We start from the raw sequence: 18,744 nt of genomic DNA on the forward strand, positions 1-18,744 counted from the left end.
TTCATCTTGTTGTGTTTAGTTTGCATTTATGAATTTTTTGGGTTGTGGGTACTTCCCAAAGCCGGTACAGGCCGGTTGAGGGGTCAATGTGTTAAACTTCTTGCCGCAGGACAACACGGGACTGCCTAGTTATTATACGGAGCATTACTTAAGAGCCAAAGGCAAGCAGCCGTTGCTATCAATAAATACAGGATGCGAGTACAGTTTTGAGTGACCCATTGGGGTGGGAGGGGCTGATGGGTACCGTATACCAGAACACAAGCACAGCATTCGAAACGGTATCACTTTTTATTGCATTTTTCATAAAGAATGGGCGTAAGATCAAGTTAATTTAATAAGATTTCAAATAATACAAACTCCTTCATAGGTAGGAATAATAAAAACACAAACACCTTCATCGTAGAAATAATGGTTGCAAAGTCAACAAGCAAGATTTCAAATTATACAAACACCTTCATCGGTAGGAATAATGGTTGCAATGTCAACAAGGTACTCAAATTGATCATTATAAACTCTAATTCAAGGAATATGTTAGTTGACTCTTAAGGGCCGTCTACACGAACAATTTTATAGTCCAGTCAATCTAGTGTTTTACCAAAAAGTAATTGCAACACAAGTAATTTCGCTCTTAAATGACAGAGTAGTATTTCGTGGGGGAACATCTCGAAATTTTACAATAAACAGTTTCTTTTATCGGCCATCTAGATTCGATTGTTATTCATGAGTACACTGGCAGAGCGATCCCTTCGGGAGTGCGTTTGCACTCCACGAATAACAATAACAATAGAAGTAAAGAAACAAAAGAAGTTGTTTATTGTCAAATTTCGAGATGTCCCCCACGAGAACTTTGGAGAACTTTTGGGATGTTGTTAAAATGTTTTTTCTTACCATTTAACAGTAAAATTGTTTGTGTTGCAATTACTTTTTGGTAAGACTATAGATTTGCGTAGATTGATTGGACTATTTAATCACAAATAAGCCAATGAACGGCGTCTCCGCCGTCGAGAATCTAAAGTTCGCTAATTTACACAAACAAAACACGAGTCACTTTGCGCCTCCCATCCCATCGGAAGTAATACTTTTTAACTGATGGGAAGTTATTACATCTTATTAGAAAATATTAAATACAATTGGAATGTAAGATGTTGGTGTGGTATGTGAAATTCTAAAGGGGAACAATTTGCACTCGCATGCGATAACCACATTTTTTGGTTTCTTTCATTTTACCAAGGACACATGTCATTTGAAATGCACTTTAGCGGAAGAAGTACGTTGATTTGTTTGTATTATAGTGGTAGGAGTGCCTAGCTAAAATAGCTAGGATATAGTTCCGTAAAGTTTCTCTGCTACGTTTTCTTTTGCGTTATCTTTTCAGATACTATGTTTGATATCGCGACATTTAAAACATATCTTTTTTTTTGGCCGTTCGTCTGTATTAGAAAGTGGCGCGCGTAGCTAATTCCTTTTGCGTTTTTTTTTTCTAGCTTTCCTCTCTATTACCGGGTGACGCACTTGGCTATTTCCTTTTGCGTTTTTTTTTCGATTTATCTGTATGAGTATGACTGTGCGCGTAGCTATTTTCTTTGCGGTTTTATGGCGTTTGGTGTATATATATTAATGGAATGCGTGTGGCTATTTTCTTTTGCGGTTTTATGGCGTTTTGTCTGTAAATATTAATGGGATGCGCGTAGCTTTTTTGCGATTTTATGGCGTTTTGTCTGTAAATATTAATGGGATGCGCGTAGCTTTTTTGCGATTTTATGGCGTTTTGTCTGTAAATATTAATGGGATGCGCGTAGCTTTTTTGCGATTTTTGGCGTTTCGCCTGTACATATTAATGGCATGCGCGCGTAGCCATTTTCTTTTGCGGTTTGATGGCGTTTCGTCTGAATATATTAATGAAAGGCACGCGCAGCTATTTTCTTTTGCGTTTTTCTGGCGGTTCGTTTGTATTAGTAGGCGGGGAGCGTAGCTTGGATAGCTGTTTTTCTAGCGCAGTAATTTGCGGAGTGAGAGACGCACGCGTCCTTTTCTGTCGATCCTCTGCCTGTTTGACCACCTCTACGTCGTTGTCGAATTCTTGCAGCGCCTCGCTCAGGTCTTGTAGGTACCTCTGCGTCTCGTTGAGCTCCCTGTTAAAGAGATACACGAGAGCTGAGAATAACAATCAATGAATGTTTTTTTTGTTAATGGACCAAAAAAAGACCAAAAGAGCACACGAACACTTCTTTTACTGAGATAGCGACCAGTAAAAACGTAGTAAAGTTTTAGAAACTTAGGTTACGTGAAATTCTTGACTGAAAAATTCTGGCGAAAAAAATCGAAGAGGGCTCCCAAATATATGCAATGTCCTAAAAAGAAATGATCCATTCGAGCTGAAGAGACGACGGTTTCGAAGAGCAAAATTGGATTAAGATTAAGATTAATTTGAGATAGATTATAAGTAGCTTACAGAAGTAGGGGTTTTCGGTGTGGATGGTCGGAGATAAAGGTAAGGGGGGAGGGTGGGGGGGGGGAAGACTAAAACAGCATTAAAAAATAAACACCAAAACTCATAAATGAGAACAATTTTTAAAGAACGTAGATCAGTTAACTTGATTATTTATTGTAATTTTCTCAGTTGCTCGCGTGATTTTGATCTATTTTGCAGTTTTGCGACATAAAAATACAATAATTTTTCTTAGAACTTTCAACACTTCCTCTAAGGGACATACCACAGTTGCGGCAGTTGTTTGAAAGACATCTGTCTATTATGGTTCAAATTCAGCCCTCACCTGAAATGAGGCTGCTCTGCTGGGGGTAACGCCCCAAAAGTGAACTTCAGATTGTCCAGTCTCTGCGGGCAGCGTTTCTTAGGATCCATGAGACCATCAGACGCAATCACGTGCCCATCACGTGTCAGTATGGTTGGGCATGGAAAGCGCATGCGCACTAAATGTTCCCGGTAAACCTGTAAACGCAATAATTGTTTACCGATAGTGAGAATAGAATTCATTTTATTTTTTGCCTTTCCCCGAAAGCAGTACCCCCTTTGTCTTTACTATACAGGTTATAGGTAAGCCTATGTGTTAAATAAAGTTAAGCCTACGTGTATATGGTACCGCTGCGAACAGCTGAACAGAAAATAAAGGGAGTAATTGCACGACATGACAACCCCCCTCCCTAACATGCGTGCAAATGTTGGCTGTTTTGGCCTATAGTGCTAGCGAGCTCTACACGAGGCTTCTAAGCATTAACAAAAATAACAACAACATCGACAACAACAACGACGACAGTAAAGGACAACAGCAACGGCCTGACGAAAGGCAGAAAGGCTAATATATTTTCCCAACATTCTTATTTACCCGTCCCGATCGCAAGACATCGATGATCATGGCCTAAGCAAGTAAGGCTTATATAATGATACCCCATCAATATCTACCCGTCCTGAGCGCAAGTCATCGATGACCATGGTCTAAGCAAGTAAGGCTTATATAATAATACCCCATCAATATCTACCCGTCCTGAGCACAAGTCATCGATTACCATGGTCTAAGCAAGTAAGGCTTATATAATAATACCCCATCAATATCTACCCGTCCTGAGCGCAAGTCATCGATTACCATGGTCTAAGCAAGTAAGGCTTATATAATAATACCCCATCAATATCTACCCGTCCTGAGCGCAAGTCATCGATTACCATGGTCTAAGCAAGGAAGGCTTATATAATAATAACCAATCAATATCTACCCGTCCTGAGCGCAAGTCATCGATTACCATGGTCTAAGCAATTGGAAGGCTTATATAATAATACCCCATCAATATCTACCCGTCCTGAGCGCAAGTCATCGATTACCATGGTCTAAGCAATTGGAAGGCTTATATAATAATACCCCATCAATATCTACCCGTCCTGAGCGCAAGTCATCGATTACCATGGTCTAAGCAATTGGAAGGCTTATATAATAATACCCCATCAATATTTACCTGTCCTGAGCGCAAGTCATCGATGACCATGGTCTTGCTCAGCAAAGACCAGAAAAGCGTGCTGCGAAGGTAGCCATTGGACGAGGAGAACTCGAGCAAGTTGATGGCGAATTGGATAGAGCTGGAGAAGTTTGCAGGCGGCTGAGGGAATTCTGAGGGCGGCAACAAAGTTGATCATTCTTTTTAAATCAATAAATGATGTTGACTGAACCGGAAGAGATAAAAAGACAAGGAAAAATGGCTAGGCGCCTACACGTCTTTGTTTACGCGTATTACAACCAACCAGTTCCTTCTAAATCCCAAGCCAAACAAGAATTTTTATGTCCTTGTGATTATTTCTGTGGATGATGTCACGGATACATGCACGCGCACATAGTTTAGCTGTCGCTTTAATCTTACCCTTCTCAGGGTTCCAGAAGTTCTTGCACCCCTAGAACCTTTCTGAAGCATGGCAACGGCTAGTCTTTGACAGGGTAGAGTTACCCTGACGCTTACCTAGTGGAAGAACCCGGCCATCTGATCCGTCGAAGTTCTTCTTGTTGAAAGGTAGTAGCGTGTCCTCGCAGTAGGCGGCGCAATTGGCGTCGTACACCTTGCGCTGCTGCTGAATGGTACTGGTGAGTGCCACGCCCATCTTATGCTGGAGGTACCAGGACAATAAACGGGACAAGTCGGGGTCCGACACATAGGCCAGCTCGGCGACGATACCTACATGTACAAGGAAAATAGGATTTGGAGCCATAACTCCTGTGCATGCGGAGGGTATATGACAGAGCTGTAAGTAAGCCTCAAAATATTGGGGAGGGTGGGTCGCTGGCTTGATACAGAAATATTAAGAAAATATTGGAAGCACAGCCACGCCCATACTGGTCATTTCTTTTATATTTTTTGAATGCCCCACAATACCCCATCCCCTGCTACGGCCCTGAATGCTCGCATGGCTTTCTTGTCTCTAGGTGTGTGTTATACTCGTTATTCTTATAGAACATTTATGTAATTTTTGTGTTTAACACTCTCAAAGAATGTTAAGACAACCCTCAAATTTAATGTACGTCGTATTCTCATTAAAAGAAGGCCGTGTGGTGTATTATGTGTTCTTATGCAGTAGCGGATCTAGGGGGAGGCTTTAGGGGGGTTAGAACCCACCTTTGGACTGCCAAAAAAAAAAATGATATGTGAAAAGGATGCCAATCCTCCAAATGTAACAAAAACAATTTCCCCTTGACCCTTTCTCGTTGAGCCAAAATCCCCTTTTATAAAAAGCTAGATCCGCCCCTCTAAAGAGATTCCTACCTTTAATGTACTGCCGTATCCTCGTCGGAGGATGCCCGTGTGGTATACTAGGAAGCCTGACACTATTCTGTGCTACCGCCATCTGTGCAAGCTGTCCCATAACGGACTGAAGTTGCTTGCTGACGTCCTGTGTGCTTGGCTCCCCACGGAATAATGCCCTGACTGGCTCGAGTTTGCTGCGTACAGCTCCTCTTCTCGCATTACATTTGTCCCTCGCTTCTCGTAGCGTCGTCTCGCACTCCCTCAGGGTCTGCTTGAGAGGCGCCATCTCCGTCTGGATGCGCTGAATGTGTTCATCTAAACACGGGACATATATTACAAGCTGTTATCTATCTGCTCAGATGGTAATTTTGGCTATCACCCTCTCCACATCTTACCACGACTCTTTGCGATGCACACATTGCACACATGAAACCGAGGATGAGATCAAACTTTGCTATCTTGTTTATTACATTTTTGACGCCTGATCTCGGTTTCATGCGCGCGTCGCGAAAAGTTGTGGGATGCGAATAAGGTGAATTTTGCATAGTTTCCGTTGTTTTCGAGTATAACAAACTACACTAAAATAACTTTTGAGGGTCCTGAGCGTGCATGTGGCGCGTTAAGGAGCCTTACTTAGCCACATTCGTGCTAGAGTTTTCATTGGAGAAAATAACTTGAATTCAGATATTCGCCCCTTGCAAGCTGGGGGTTGGGCGGTTGTGCAACGAGAAACAAAACTAACAAGAAACAGAAGCACTGTCCATTGCTGCTTGATTAACAAGCTAATGATTACACAGCGGAAAAGTGTAGAGATTGACAGGATATTGAGCGGGAGACAGTAGACTTGAGGCAAGGCATTTGGATATTGGACTGCTCTTTCAAAGAAAGAATGTTGAAAACAGTTCACCATTGGCGATGTGTTCTCAACAAAGCTTCGTACCTCATTTACAAATTCAACTGAAAATATTTCAGCATCAGCTGATAGAGATGAGACTCACCCGTGCTAAAGGAGAATTTGAGCACACAGCTCGAAAGCCCTTGGGCGGTGAATACCAGGTGATAGTCACCGATGTAGTTTCCCACACGTGGTTTGAGACTCAGGCGAGGTAGGCGTGCCTTGCCATTGTCTATTCGTATCCTGAGGGGAGAGGTCTCGAGGGCTGGTAAAAGCACATCAGGAGGGGTGGGGCCGGATGGCCAGGCTATCGTGACGTCAACCATGGTAGAAGCATCGGCAGTGTTTCCAAATGTGTCGAGTATTAGGAGCTCTACAGTTTCACTAAAAACGCATTACACAAAATGCTTTCATTTACTTATATGCATCATAGAGAACAACTGTATAAAAGTGGTGTTCTTCTGTCTGTACAGTGTCGGTACTTGAGTATTCTACGCTCTCATCTCATCCATGTAAGCTGGGGCTTTATAGAGCTATTAGGGACCTTTAGCAAGGAGGAAGGCGACGGCTAGGACAAGGAGATGCGTTCGCGCTCTGCGGTCATTTCAAACTGATAGCAATGGAAAAAGCCATGCATTATGGTCATAACCAGATGAAAATAACCTTAGGGACATTTTTCACATAGTAGCGAAACGTAGTTAGAGATTACAGGCCATACGTCCAAGTCCTTAACAGACCGTAGAACTTGAAATTTTCACGTGGTGGTTTCATGAAAAACGGCTATGCATCAGGCATTGAATGAATCGGTGACTATCATTGGGTGATCAATTCAATACTATTGTTTTCGGAAGCAGTTGTCCAAGTTGCTGTAAAAGTCCCTATTATTGTCATTTCACGCTAGTTGTCGATAAAAGATCACGTACCCGCGTCCCGGCCGCGGTAGAATGGTGCGACCGCGAAGATCCGCAGTACTGGAGGCGGAAAGCAAGGCGCTCTCTTCAGAAGGGAGACTAACGGATAATTCTTTGGCTGGACCTACGAAAAATCCAGTAAAATCTCATGACAACACCAAATAAAAGGACTACATAGATAAGAAAGGGTGCAATTTTCATTACGTACATATTGTTTGGTAAAATTTTATTCTAAGGTCGGTTGTTCTTTCACTCGTGAAAAATGAGCAAAAAACTATATTTCAGAAAAAAAAACTATATTTAGTACTTAACTGACCTATGTACTTAGCTACTTAAAGCCGCATAGACACCAGTTTACTTCCGGAGGTCCGACAGAAACCTCAACCGTTAAAAGACAAAAGAATCTATTCAAATACGAGATATTAAACAGGCCATCCGCTCTAAATTATAAATCACATCCTCACAGAAACTTCCAATATACACACTGCTTTCAATATTTTGAAATATTTTTCGCGTTTTCCGTTAAAAATCATCGGATATTGTTACGTAATCGACCGGGAAGAAAACATGTGACAATGCGGCTTTAAGTCTGCACATTAATCCAGGATCGAATTGAGCTAGAAGTTATCTTAGTTACGCATTGAATATAAATTATAAAAATACACTCTTTTTTTAATAAGAACCTTTTTTATAAGAACGCCAACCTTTTTTATAAGAACGCCAACACCAAATTCTAAGAACATGCCGAAGCAAAGATAGCAGCAACATATTGCTTTTTTAGTCTTATGTGTTCTAAAATGCAGTGTTAAATTGTGTTCATTAATTAATAACAACCGTAAATATTATTTTGCTATAAATCATTTGTATTATTCTCCTTCTAATAATTCATTGGTAACTATATTTTATAAGCGCGAAATTTTCAGAACATCGTTAAGAAAATTCTCAGCCTTAAAATGCTCCAAAAATAAGAACGGCCCAGCCTCAATTGAAAATTTGACGTTCTCCTCTAAAAGAGGTAATTGATCGGCTCTTCTCGTTTCATGCCCCTTAGACTTTGGGTAATGAAATGTTGTCCGATGAACAATCTATAATTAATTCTAAAATTAAAAAAAGAAGTATTCAAATTGTCAAAATAACAATTTAAAAAAAATCGGAAAATAAATTTTGTAACATGGTGCATTTCGTTAGACATTCGTATAAATTAGTTTGGGAACAGGACAAGTAACGTTGTCGTTTTCTCAAAAGTACCTGGGAAAACTTTAAATTTGACCTCTGCACTACGAACAAGATGCTCCGAGGAGGGTAGCATGGCCTCCAAGCGGCTTCGATACTCGGTGAACAGGCAACAGACACTCCATTGCCCCGCCTGCTCCACATACCTCCCCCCATGGGGAAGGAAGCTGACCACGCCTTCATTGTTCTGCGTGGGCTTCCGGTACACTGTTGACCCGTTTATAACGTTCCCATCTGGCTTGCGTACTTCGAGGGATAAATGGTCCCGCGCGTCCACTGGGACATTGTCCTCCGTTTGGCATGTGATCTATTGAAAGAGGCGCAAAGCTAATGTGTAGCAGTCAGGGCTAACTTGGCATTGAAGCGACACTTAAGGTAACAGTCAATGCGAAATATCTAAAATAACCATCCAACTGTATCAAACGGCCTTTGTTACCTGAGTTAATAACAACAAAGGTGGTTTAAACTTCTCACATTTAGCGAAAGGGATTGAAACTAGTACTTTTAGGTTTACCTCAAGTGTTTACCTTAAGTGTGGGGTAGTTATTTCCTGCGATACAACCATCGTCCTCGACTGATACTAATACTGCAGTTACCCGGTTACTCTTCTCTACATTGACCCGCACGAATGCGGCCTAAAACACAAAACAACTATTGTAAAAAAACAACAACAGATATTCAAGTAGCTATCAGACTGAAATAACAAATGTGAGAAAATTCTTATTGCGTTTTTTTCGATCGAATTTGATAAAGAAAGTATAAAACTCTAAGATGGGTTTCTTCGAGATTCCATCACACGAGATTTCATCATTTGTCTCCCATTATTATACGGCTAACTAAGGCACTATAAAGATTGTTATTATTCTAAGGCCGCAGCTTACGCTAACCCCAAAGCATCAATTTCCACCCATTAATTCAAGAAAAAAGACGTTGCAAATGAACTCACCTGCAGTTGGCGATGATCAGAGCTGTGGATTTTTATCTTCACCTCGTGGTCTGGCTTGCCAGAACACCGGAGTGCATTAGACACGAAGATGGCCTCCCCAGAATCACGTGTCTTCTTGGTGACCTTGATGAAACAGACAAAGGTCAAAAAGGCAACACTCACTCAGTTTACATGCTATGAAAGGGGGGTAACAGGTGGTTTCGGTGGTTTCGCCCACGCATCAAGAGTTACTTCGCCCACGCATCTAGAGTTACTTCGCCCACGCATCTAGAGTTGATTCACCCACGCATCAAGAGTTGATTCGCCCACGGATCAAGAGTTACTTCGCCCACGCATCAAGAGTTGATTCGCCCACGGATCAAGAGTTACTTCGCCCACGGATCAAGAGTTACTTCGCCCACGCATCAAGAGTTACTTCGCCCACGCATCAAGAGTTACTTCGCCCACGGATCAAGAGTTACTTCGCCCACGCATCAAGAGTTACTTCGCCCACGCATCAAGAGTTACTTCGCCCACGCATCAAGAGTTACTTCGCCCACGCATCAAGAGTTACTTCGCCCACGGATCAAGAGTTACTTCGCCCACGCATCAAGAGTTACTTCGCCCACGGATCAAGAGTTACTTCGCCCACGCATCAAGAGTTACTTCGCCCACGCATCAAGAGTTACTTCGCCCACGCATCAAGAGTTACTTCGCCCACGGATCAAGAGTTACTTCGCCCACGGATCAAGAGTTACTTCGCCCACGCATCAAGAGTTACTTCGCCCACGGATCAAGAGTTACTTCGCCCACGCATCAACGTGTTTAGCCCACGGATAAAAATCAAGTTACTCTTGGCCTCTCTCATCAGAAAACATTTTGTTTCAAAGTGCTGAGCCATAAAATATAGCTCTCATTAGTGGAATTATGTCGGATTCTGTGGGATCCTGTGGGATTCTGCCTGATTCTGTTTGATGCGCTTGTTTATGAGCGAGCGTAAACCGGCATATAAACATGTCGTTGTTTTACAAAGACACTAGAACAACGATAAAATTAAAGCTCACACATAGGGGAATCTTTTTTGGGGGGTCTGTTTGATGCGATTGTCTATGAGCGAGCGTAAACCGACATATTTAAGTCGCCGGCGACATATAAACACGTCGCTGTTTTGAAAAGACACTAGAACAACAATAGTGAACTCGCTCCTTCGGTTTGCGTAAGGCTATATCTATCTCAGTGCTCTTCCGATTGCCACGATCTTTATGTCAAATTAAAGCTTATACATAGGGGACTCTTTTTTGGGGGGTATGTTTGATGCGCTTGTTTATGAGCGAACGTAAACCGGTATATTGAAGTCGCCGGCGACATATAAACATGTCGTAACTCTTGGCGAAACTACTCTTATAGACGTGGGCGATACAACCACGTGGGCAAAACCACCGCAATTCTGAAAGGTGTTGTCTAGTGAATGTATTATTGGTACCACCAAACGAATACTTCTATACTTCATCTTCCACTGGACAGTGACTACAGCCCCTCCCCCTCCCCCTCCCCTATGTAGTTACATGGATGTTAATGTATTACTGGTACTTTTCAACCGTCGGTGGGCATAAACTGCAACCTCCCTCCCTTAGTAGCGCCATGGATAGCGTATGTATTATTGCTACATGCCGTCATTCCCTATGAAATGCCATGGATAGCGTATGTATTATTGCTACATGCCGTCCGTCTCTATGTAGTGCCATGGATAGCGTATGTATTATTGCTACATGCCGTCCGTCCCTATGTATCGCCATGGATAGCGTATGTATTATTGCTACATGCCGTCCGTCTCTATGTATCGCCATGGATAGTGTATGTATTATTGCTACATGCCGTCCGTCCCTATGAAGTGCCATGGATAGTGTATGTATTATTGCTACATGCCGTCCGTCTCTATGTAGTGCCATGGATAGCGTATGTATTATTGCTACATGCCGTCCGTCCCTATGTATCGCCATGGATAGCGTATGTATTATTGCTACATGCCGTCCGTCCCTATGTAATGCCATGGATAGCGTATGTATTATTGCTACATGCCGTCCTTCCCTATGTATCGCCATGGATAGCGTATGTATTATTGCTACATGCCGTCCGTCCCTATGAAGTGCCATGGATAGTGTATGTATTATTGCTACATGCCGTCCGTCCCTATGAAGTGCCATGGATAGCGTATGTATTATTGCTACATGCCGTCCCTCCCTTAGTAGTGCCATGGATAGCGTATGTATTATTGCTACATGCCGTCCGTCCCTATGCAGTGCCATGGATAGCGTATGTATTATTGCTACATTCCGTCCGTCTCTATGAAGTGCCATGGATAGTGTATGTATTATTGCTACATGCCGTCCGTCCCTATGTAGTGCCATGGATAGTGTATGTATTATTGCTACATGCCGTCCGTCTCTATGAAGTGCCATGGATAGTGTATGTATTATTGCTACTTACCGTCTGTCCGGCGGACCCGGGCTGCCATGACAGACTTAGAGAGGTTTTAAGTGGCGTCTTGTTCCCGGCTTGGTCGCATACATACGCATGTATTTGACTCTGGACGGTACACCCCGAGAATACTCTTAGCGCTTGCTCTTGTTGCTGTTCCTCTGACTCAAATGCTTGGCTCCAAAGTTCTATATGATGAGGAGGACCTGAAGAAAATGGACATTGTTAAAAAATATCTTATATCATTTCTGTTGCAAGGAATGGCCATCAAAGCTACATGATATCGAGTTGTTTCTGATAAACTTGTTAGTTACTGTACTTTACCTAAACCTTTAAAGTCCCGGTAAAGTCCTTGGCTATTGTACGGTACTATTCCCACCTAATTTCAAGATGATTTTAATAGTCTTTGACTTGTTGACTGAACTATATACATTCATGTTTCAAATTGATTTTAGCAATCCTTGGTTTGTGTATTGTACTATACCCTACCTTGATTCTGATTCTGATGGAGTCTTGGTTAGTGTACTATACCTACCTGGTTTCAAGTTGATTCTGATGGAGTCCTTGGTTAGTGTACTGTACCTACATACCTGGTTTCAAGTTGATTCTGATGGAGTCCTTGGTTAGAGTACTGTCCTTGTCGCACACGGTCATTGTAACATATCCTGGTTTCCCAGTCAGCACCGCATCGTTAGAGAAAATAAACTCTTTTGTGGACGATTTATAAGACAACTCGCCACTGAATTCAACAGATGAAGACTCGCTCCTGAAAAAAAGGGGTATAATTCTGATTTCTCGATAGTTATTCTTCGTCGAAGGGAAACTTTAGCAAAGTGAATTTTAAACAGCGATTGTCAAAAAAGGGAACAACTTCAGAATACCCGAACATAAGGAGTTCACAAAAAAATTCGAGTAAGTGGATGGGTAATTTTAAAGTTTAGACTTGCTGCAATCTGTGCGTTTCGCTTTTTTTTCTGGATTTGAAATAATTATTTAAGTCCAGTATCACCAGCTGATTTAGGGATGCTGTTGCAAATAAAATTGATAAAAATGTAGTATAAAATTTGTTTTGACATGGTTATATGGAGATTTCGACACACAAGTCATCGCTTGAATTAGCCGATGGAAATTGGTGCTTTGTGTGACTCGCCATTGAGCGGGAGCATAAAATGGCGGCCTTATTGGCTTTCTTTAATACCTTATCAACGATATTTTATTGAAAGCATCTCAGTCACTTGATTGAATAAGCCGATGGAAATGGATTGTTTGAGTGACTCGGTATAGTGCGGGGAAATTCAAATTACTTACTGCCTGGAGCTGTGCAAGGAGACTATAGGTGTTAGGTCACGTGGGCACTCTGTCGGGTTGTTGTATTTGTCGAGAGTGCGCACGCGCAGACTACTGGTGGCCAGCTCCTTTTTGGCACCGCACTCAATCTCTACCGTGTTGGTGTCCGCATGAATTGACCATTTGCAAGCTTCACCTGGGAACGCAAAGCGAACGAAAAACAGTCACCTCTTGCATTTCGGACACGTACGACGACGACGTGAGATTTCAACAGTTCGAAAAATACAGTTTATCGGTGAATTTTCCGCGTTATGCCTGGTGCACCCTAGTGACATAACGTCATAACGACATAACGACATAGGCGCGCGCACTGTTATGTTCATATGTTCAGAACACACACGTCACTTTGTAGGCATCCTCACGAATATTGTTATTTAGCTGTATTTTTTTTTGCAGATTCTTAACGGCTAAGTTTATACATTTTTCTATTGCAACGTCATGTGATGACGTCTTCGCCTGATGATGTCATCAAAATTGAGATGTACATAAACAAATAAGCCATGCCTAAATTCATTCCATTTCACAAATGTTTGGCGGATTTACAGCGTCTGGAAGCAGCGTACGAACATAAGAGTTCGCTAGAAGTTGTTATGTCACTAGTGTGCACCAGGCATTAGCATCTAGTTATAATTGACTGTCCAACTCACGCTTACCTTCAACAGGATGAATCCTTATTTGGGATTGACACGTGACGTCACGGCATAAACACGTGACGTTACCCACAAATGTGCTTTGCACGAGTTGGGCTACGGGGCAGCTGGGAAGATCCGGAAGATTTTTCACCGGGACCTAAAGAAACAGCAAAATACAGTCCACATGTATAACAGGGCAACCATGAAGATCCGCTAGATTAGATACCGGTGCCTAAGGGAACAGGAATACATATCGATCAATTTGTTTTGAAAACTGTCGTTTTCTAGCTCGCTCAGTAAATTTCTTATCTGGAGATTACATACCATATTTGGATTCAGATCCTAACGTTTAAGAATATCACATTTTTCCTGCACGTTCTCCAAGGCTTCTTCAGACCAGTTATTTATTTATTTATTTATTTTTATATCCAATTATTGATTGGTATTCCAGGAAACTACGATAATAAAACTGCCAGAGATTTTTATTTTCAAACTTTAACGATAAAAAATCAGTGCAAAAGGATAATTTGGAATGTGCATTTCTTATTATGACAAGTGTCGACAGTTCACAAAGTAAAATAGTAAAGTAAAAGACCAATGAATTAAGTAGATTACGTTGGCAGATTATATATATTTGTTAAAAATTAAAATTAATATTAAAGTAAAGTAAAATTACCTCTCCACTCCAGCTTGTAGAAACCTGGGGCCCAGTCTCCCTCAGTTCCTCTTCACTTAACTGCCGTCCACTCTCGTCAAACGCACATAACCGCAGTCCTGTCAGCATGGAGCCAGCGGGCGCAGATAACTCAAGGCACTCACGTCCCGTATCCCCCGAGTGATCCCGTAACCCATTTCTACCATTGGCTGTGCCGTTACGCATACCCTTTTTGGCCTCGTCTCCATGTAAAATCTTGATTCGATGCGGAAGACCGCTGGGAAGTACTTTGACAGTGAACTGGCTCAGCTCTTTGAGAACCTCACCAATCACCTGTTTCCTCCGCACTGTCTCCACGGTAACCAATGAGATCTTAACTTTCACTGAGCAAGGCGCCCTACCACTGGAGACCTAGAGAACCAGGGGTTATGTAACACAGGGTTATTACGGGCTCTAGAGACACTACCTAGGAGCTTTAATCAGACAATGCGGGATATATACGACATGGGGGGTATGAAACACACACAAACACACACACACATAGATTCAACATTTCCGCAGAGACCTCAAGTCTAAACAAGAAAAACAAAGTCTTACCAGAATTTTGATTGGCTGAAATGTCCCAAAGCCCTGGTCCACCCCGCAGATGTGAAGTCCTGGCGCAAACGCTTCTGAGTCTGCGCGAAGCCTGTGTTTTTTCTCCACGAGCCCGCAATTTTGTCCCCAGCTGTCCAGCAGCTGTACAGTGAATTCCGGGAATTCTTCCAAATTTTTCACTTCCAGCGTGTCGAATTCGGGTAGTTTCAGCGACTGCGGAGACCCTAAGAATAAAAGAAGGGAAGGTGAGCGAGGTATGCGTTAATGTAAGGATTGTTGAGAGAATTCTGCACGAAATAATGCAGTTTGGCGAATAGATACCCTTCGCATGACATAATGCAGAGAAATGAGTATCATTATCGGCTGGAGCGGTCATCATCACAAAGACGCACGTCTTCTTTATCAGAGTTGCGCGCCATAACATGGAGCGTTTTGGTAATTGCAAAAAAATACTCATAGATATTATGCGCAAGGCATCTTTTTTCACATGGTCTCTTCTTTTGTTGTTAGGGTGCGATTTTTTTTTTTAACTCGTGATTCCGGAATGAGAATGATTGGAATAGAAAAAGTGCGCGTTCGTTTATCCCGCGTTTCCATTCCGGAATGGAAGGAAGGCCATTCCACATTCTCTACCAACCATTCCCATTCCAAAATGATAGGCAAAACAATGCGCCCTTAGATACACCATAGAGTATTCGCGCTAGGTACGGTGGGATACGTCTTTAAGGCGGATTAACACACATCGATCAGTAGGCTAGAGTGTTACGTGCTGAATTTTTAAGGGACCTACTTAGGTTCGTGAAAAGAGACATTGGCTAGATTCGATTAGCGTCAGACCGATGTCGGGACGACACCAAGTGAACGCATAGAAAAATGGCTCGAAAAATCTTCGCGTGTGAATCAGCCTTTACTTCCCCTCCTTAAGGCGAACTTGGAAGATTACGTCACCCACATCGAGTAAATCAGCCTTTACTTACCCTCCTTAAGGCGAACTTGGAAGATGACGTCACCCACATGGAGTGAATCAGCCTTTACTTACCCTTCTTAAGGCGAACTTGGATGATGACGTCACCCAAATCGAGTGAATCAGCCTTTACTTACCCTCCTTAAGGCGAACTTGGAAGATTACGTCACCCACATGGAGTGAATCAGCCTTTACTTACCCTCCTTAAGGCGAACTTGGAAGATGACGTCACCCACATCAATCGCATTGACTCGTATTGCATGCTCGCGGTTGACGGGTCCCTTGGTGCCTTTCTTGGGCTCCAGGATCAAGCCTTTCACCTCCAGGTCACCATTACGATTGGGCTTGTAACAGTCCTTCGTTCCCTGTATTTTCAGACACGATAAATTAATTTCCACACGTATCCGGGAATTTTTTCGCGGATGCGAAAATTTCCGCGTCCACACATAGCGTATTCAAATCGTTTCCAGCCGGTCACACGTACTCGAAATTTGTGAAAACGCAAATCCGGCTCTCGTCCACACATATTCAGCATAATTCCCGGCCGTATCCAACAGAATGACGTAAGCGTATTCAAATTTTCCCGGATACGACCGTCCAAATATATACGTATTCGTATCGCATAAGAAAAATTTGACTCTGGAGAGCGTTTTCAAAAATTTACGGATACAGGAGACCGAGACCGAGGTCAGGGGGCAAACTTCGCCATCTAGTTTACAATTTTGCTGGCCTCTGTTTTACGCGCGCGTCGCAAAGAGATCTGGGAAGACATGTGGAAGATGAATGGAGATTAAAAGAGCGGCTAGTCTAGTTCCAGAAGTTCTGACTGGGCTCCCTGCAGTGGGATGTCGTCCCAGATCCTTCACCTTCTCTCGACCACAGGAAACACTATCACAAGAACCCCTGAAACTAGGCTTTTGAGTGGTCAGTCCAAGGATAAGGGAGAGGATGAACCGGCTGCATTACCTTGATAGATAGGTTACTCGTTGAAATCTCTAGCTTTACATTGTCACCCGACACGAAGCGAGCCGTGGGGTTATCCCACTCATCGCGAAAGTGCAATTTAAACATAAGTTCAGGCTCCCCTAGCGCGATCACCGGCGTCTCTCTCTCCCCTGGTTCGTCCAACCGCACAAACGTCGCGACGTTCGCTAAAAAAGAAAATGTATAGGAATCATATGTTAGGGATAGTTTCTGAGAGCACTTATTTCAAAGCAAATTCATTACTTAAGACCTCGATATCGACCTTTGCTGTTCAACTGTGAGAGAATTCAAGGTATTGAGACTTACCTCGGAACTTTGATATCGACCATTTTTGTTTAGCCTTGAGAGAATTGCAATGTATTGAAACTTACCTTGGACCTCGATATCGACAATTGCTGTTTAGCCGTGAGAGAATTGCAATGTATTGAAACTTACCTTGGACCTCGATATCGACCTTAGCAGAGCACAGCTCTTGTTCATTCATCACCGCGACGTAACGTAACACGTAGTGCCCAGCCTTTCCAAGCCAGAACGGCTTGAAACCAAACCTAGGAACAACCATTCAGTTACAGTCAAACCATACAATACTGCATTTATCAATATTCCCAATATTAACTATACTTCCCCCCAAATGATACGTTATTGTATAAAAAAAATGTATAAAAAAATACCCAGTCTAACGATATTCCTAAAATATTTCACAATACAACGATATTTTTACCCTGGTTTTCTTATCGCAAAAAGAGTTTCAACGTTTTCGAGAGAAGTTTGATTCAGTATAGCTTAGCTATGGTAAAAGGCACTTTACCGTCTAAAAAAATCAGGTACAGGATGAATTCGGAAGATCTGATGAATAAAGCACATGTCCAATGTACATTTAAAGCGTCGATATTTAAGACTTCTTCATATTAGCCTGTATATCCAATAAGTTTGAAAATGCTACCTTGTACTTACTAGAGGTCCTCACAAAAAAGGAAATGATCAGGATTATCATCATCACTCTTACCACTGAAAGTAGTGTTGACGATAACAATGGCGATTCTGTATTTGCAGAAAGCATACCTTTCCCCCTCGATTGCCACGTCATTTTGAATAGGTGCGTGGATCTCTGGTCCCTCCACGATCTGTTTTATGCTGATCTTTTTGTTGTGCACAGCCACAATGGGCCGCGGTGGCCGCTCCCCACTGAACACCTTAACCCATGTGCCAGCGTAATCCCGATGATTCTCTCCGGCAATCCATGTCATCTTACTCAGCACATCGTTACCTTGTGTATCCTTACACACACGCACTACAATAGTTCAACGGGAATGCGTTACATGTCACGTCAACTCACTCAGCACATCGTTACCTTGTGTATCCTTACACACACACACTACAATAGTTCAACGAGAATGCGTTACATGTAACGTCATCATACTAAGCACATCGTTACCTCATAAATCCTTACACAAACACACTACAATTGTACAATGAGAATGCGTTATATGTCACGTCATCTTACTCAGCACATCGTTACCTTGTGTATCCTAACACATACGCACTACAATAATACAACGATAATGTGTTACATGTCACGTCATCTCATTCAGCACATCGTTACCTTGTAGATCCTTACACACACGCACTCCAATAGTACACCGAGAATGCGTTACATGTCACGTCATCATACTAAGAACATCGTTACCTCGTAGATCCTTACACACACGCACTACAATAGTACAACGAGAATGCGTTATATGTCACGTCATCTCACTCAGCACATCGTTACCTTTTCTATCCTTACACACACGCACTACAATAGTACAACTAGAGTGCGTTACATGTCACGTCAACTCACTCAGCACATCATTACCTTGTGTATCCTTACACACACGCACTA

The 18,744-nt window shown here is 42.4% G+C and overlaps 1 protein-coding gene across 2 annotated transcripts in view; it reads right to left on the reverse strand.

Annotated features, from left to right (window-relative positions):
* Nucleotides 1-269: 269 nt before the first annotated feature.
* The window catches only part of LOC5511712 (structural maintenance of chromosomes flexible hinge domain-containing protein 1-like), a 33,838-nt gene continuing 15,363 nt past the window's right edge, over nt 270-18,744 (reverse strand). For both annotated transcript variants that reach the window (XM_032381104.2, XM_048719906.1), the window contains 20 exons: nt 17,925-18,153; nt 17,298-17,410; nt 16,845-17,029; nt 16,078-16,243; nt 14,915-15,138; nt 14,339-14,728; nt 13,684-13,819; nt 12,992-13,166; nt 12,274-12,449; nt 11,693-11,889; nt 9,227-9,349; nt 8,808-8,915; nt 8,296-8,587; nt 7,060-7,171; nt 6,240-6,520; nt 5,260-5,556; nt 4,462-4,674; nt 3,967-4,118; nt 2,775-2,950; nt 270-2,132 (listed from right to left, as the gene is read on the reverse strand). In XM_032381104.2, coding sequence (XP_032236995.2) covers nt 1,916-2,132; nt 2,775-2,950; nt 3,967-4,118; nt 4,462-4,674; nt 5,260-5,556; nt 6,240-6,520; nt 7,060-7,171; nt 8,296-8,587; nt 8,808-8,915; nt 9,227-9,349; nt 11,693-11,889; nt 12,274-12,449; nt 12,992-13,166; nt 13,684-13,819; nt 14,339-14,728; nt 14,915-15,138; nt 16,078-16,243; nt 16,845-17,029; nt 17,298-17,410; nt 17,925-18,153 — 3,962 coding nt within the window. In that variant the 3' untranslated portion in view covers nt 270-1,915. The remainder of the gene's footprint in view (nt 2,133-2,774; nt 2,951-3,966; nt 4,119-4,461; nt 4,675-5,259; nt 5,557-6,239; nt 6,521-7,059; nt 7,172-8,295; nt 8,588-8,807; nt 8,916-9,226; nt 9,350-11,692; nt 11,890-12,273; nt 12,450-12,991; nt 13,167-13,683; nt 13,820-14,338; nt 14,729-14,914; nt 15,139-16,077; nt 16,244-16,844; nt 17,030-17,297; nt 17,411-17,924; nt 18,154-18,744) is intronic.

This window comes from Nematostella vectensis, chromosome 12, assembly GCF_932526225.1.
Source record: "Nematostella vectensis chromosome 12, jaNemVect1.1, whole genome shotgun sequence".
Classification (NCBI taxonomy): Eukaryota; Metazoa; Cnidaria; class Anthozoa; order Actiniaria; family Edwardsiidae; genus Nematostella; species Nematostella vectensis.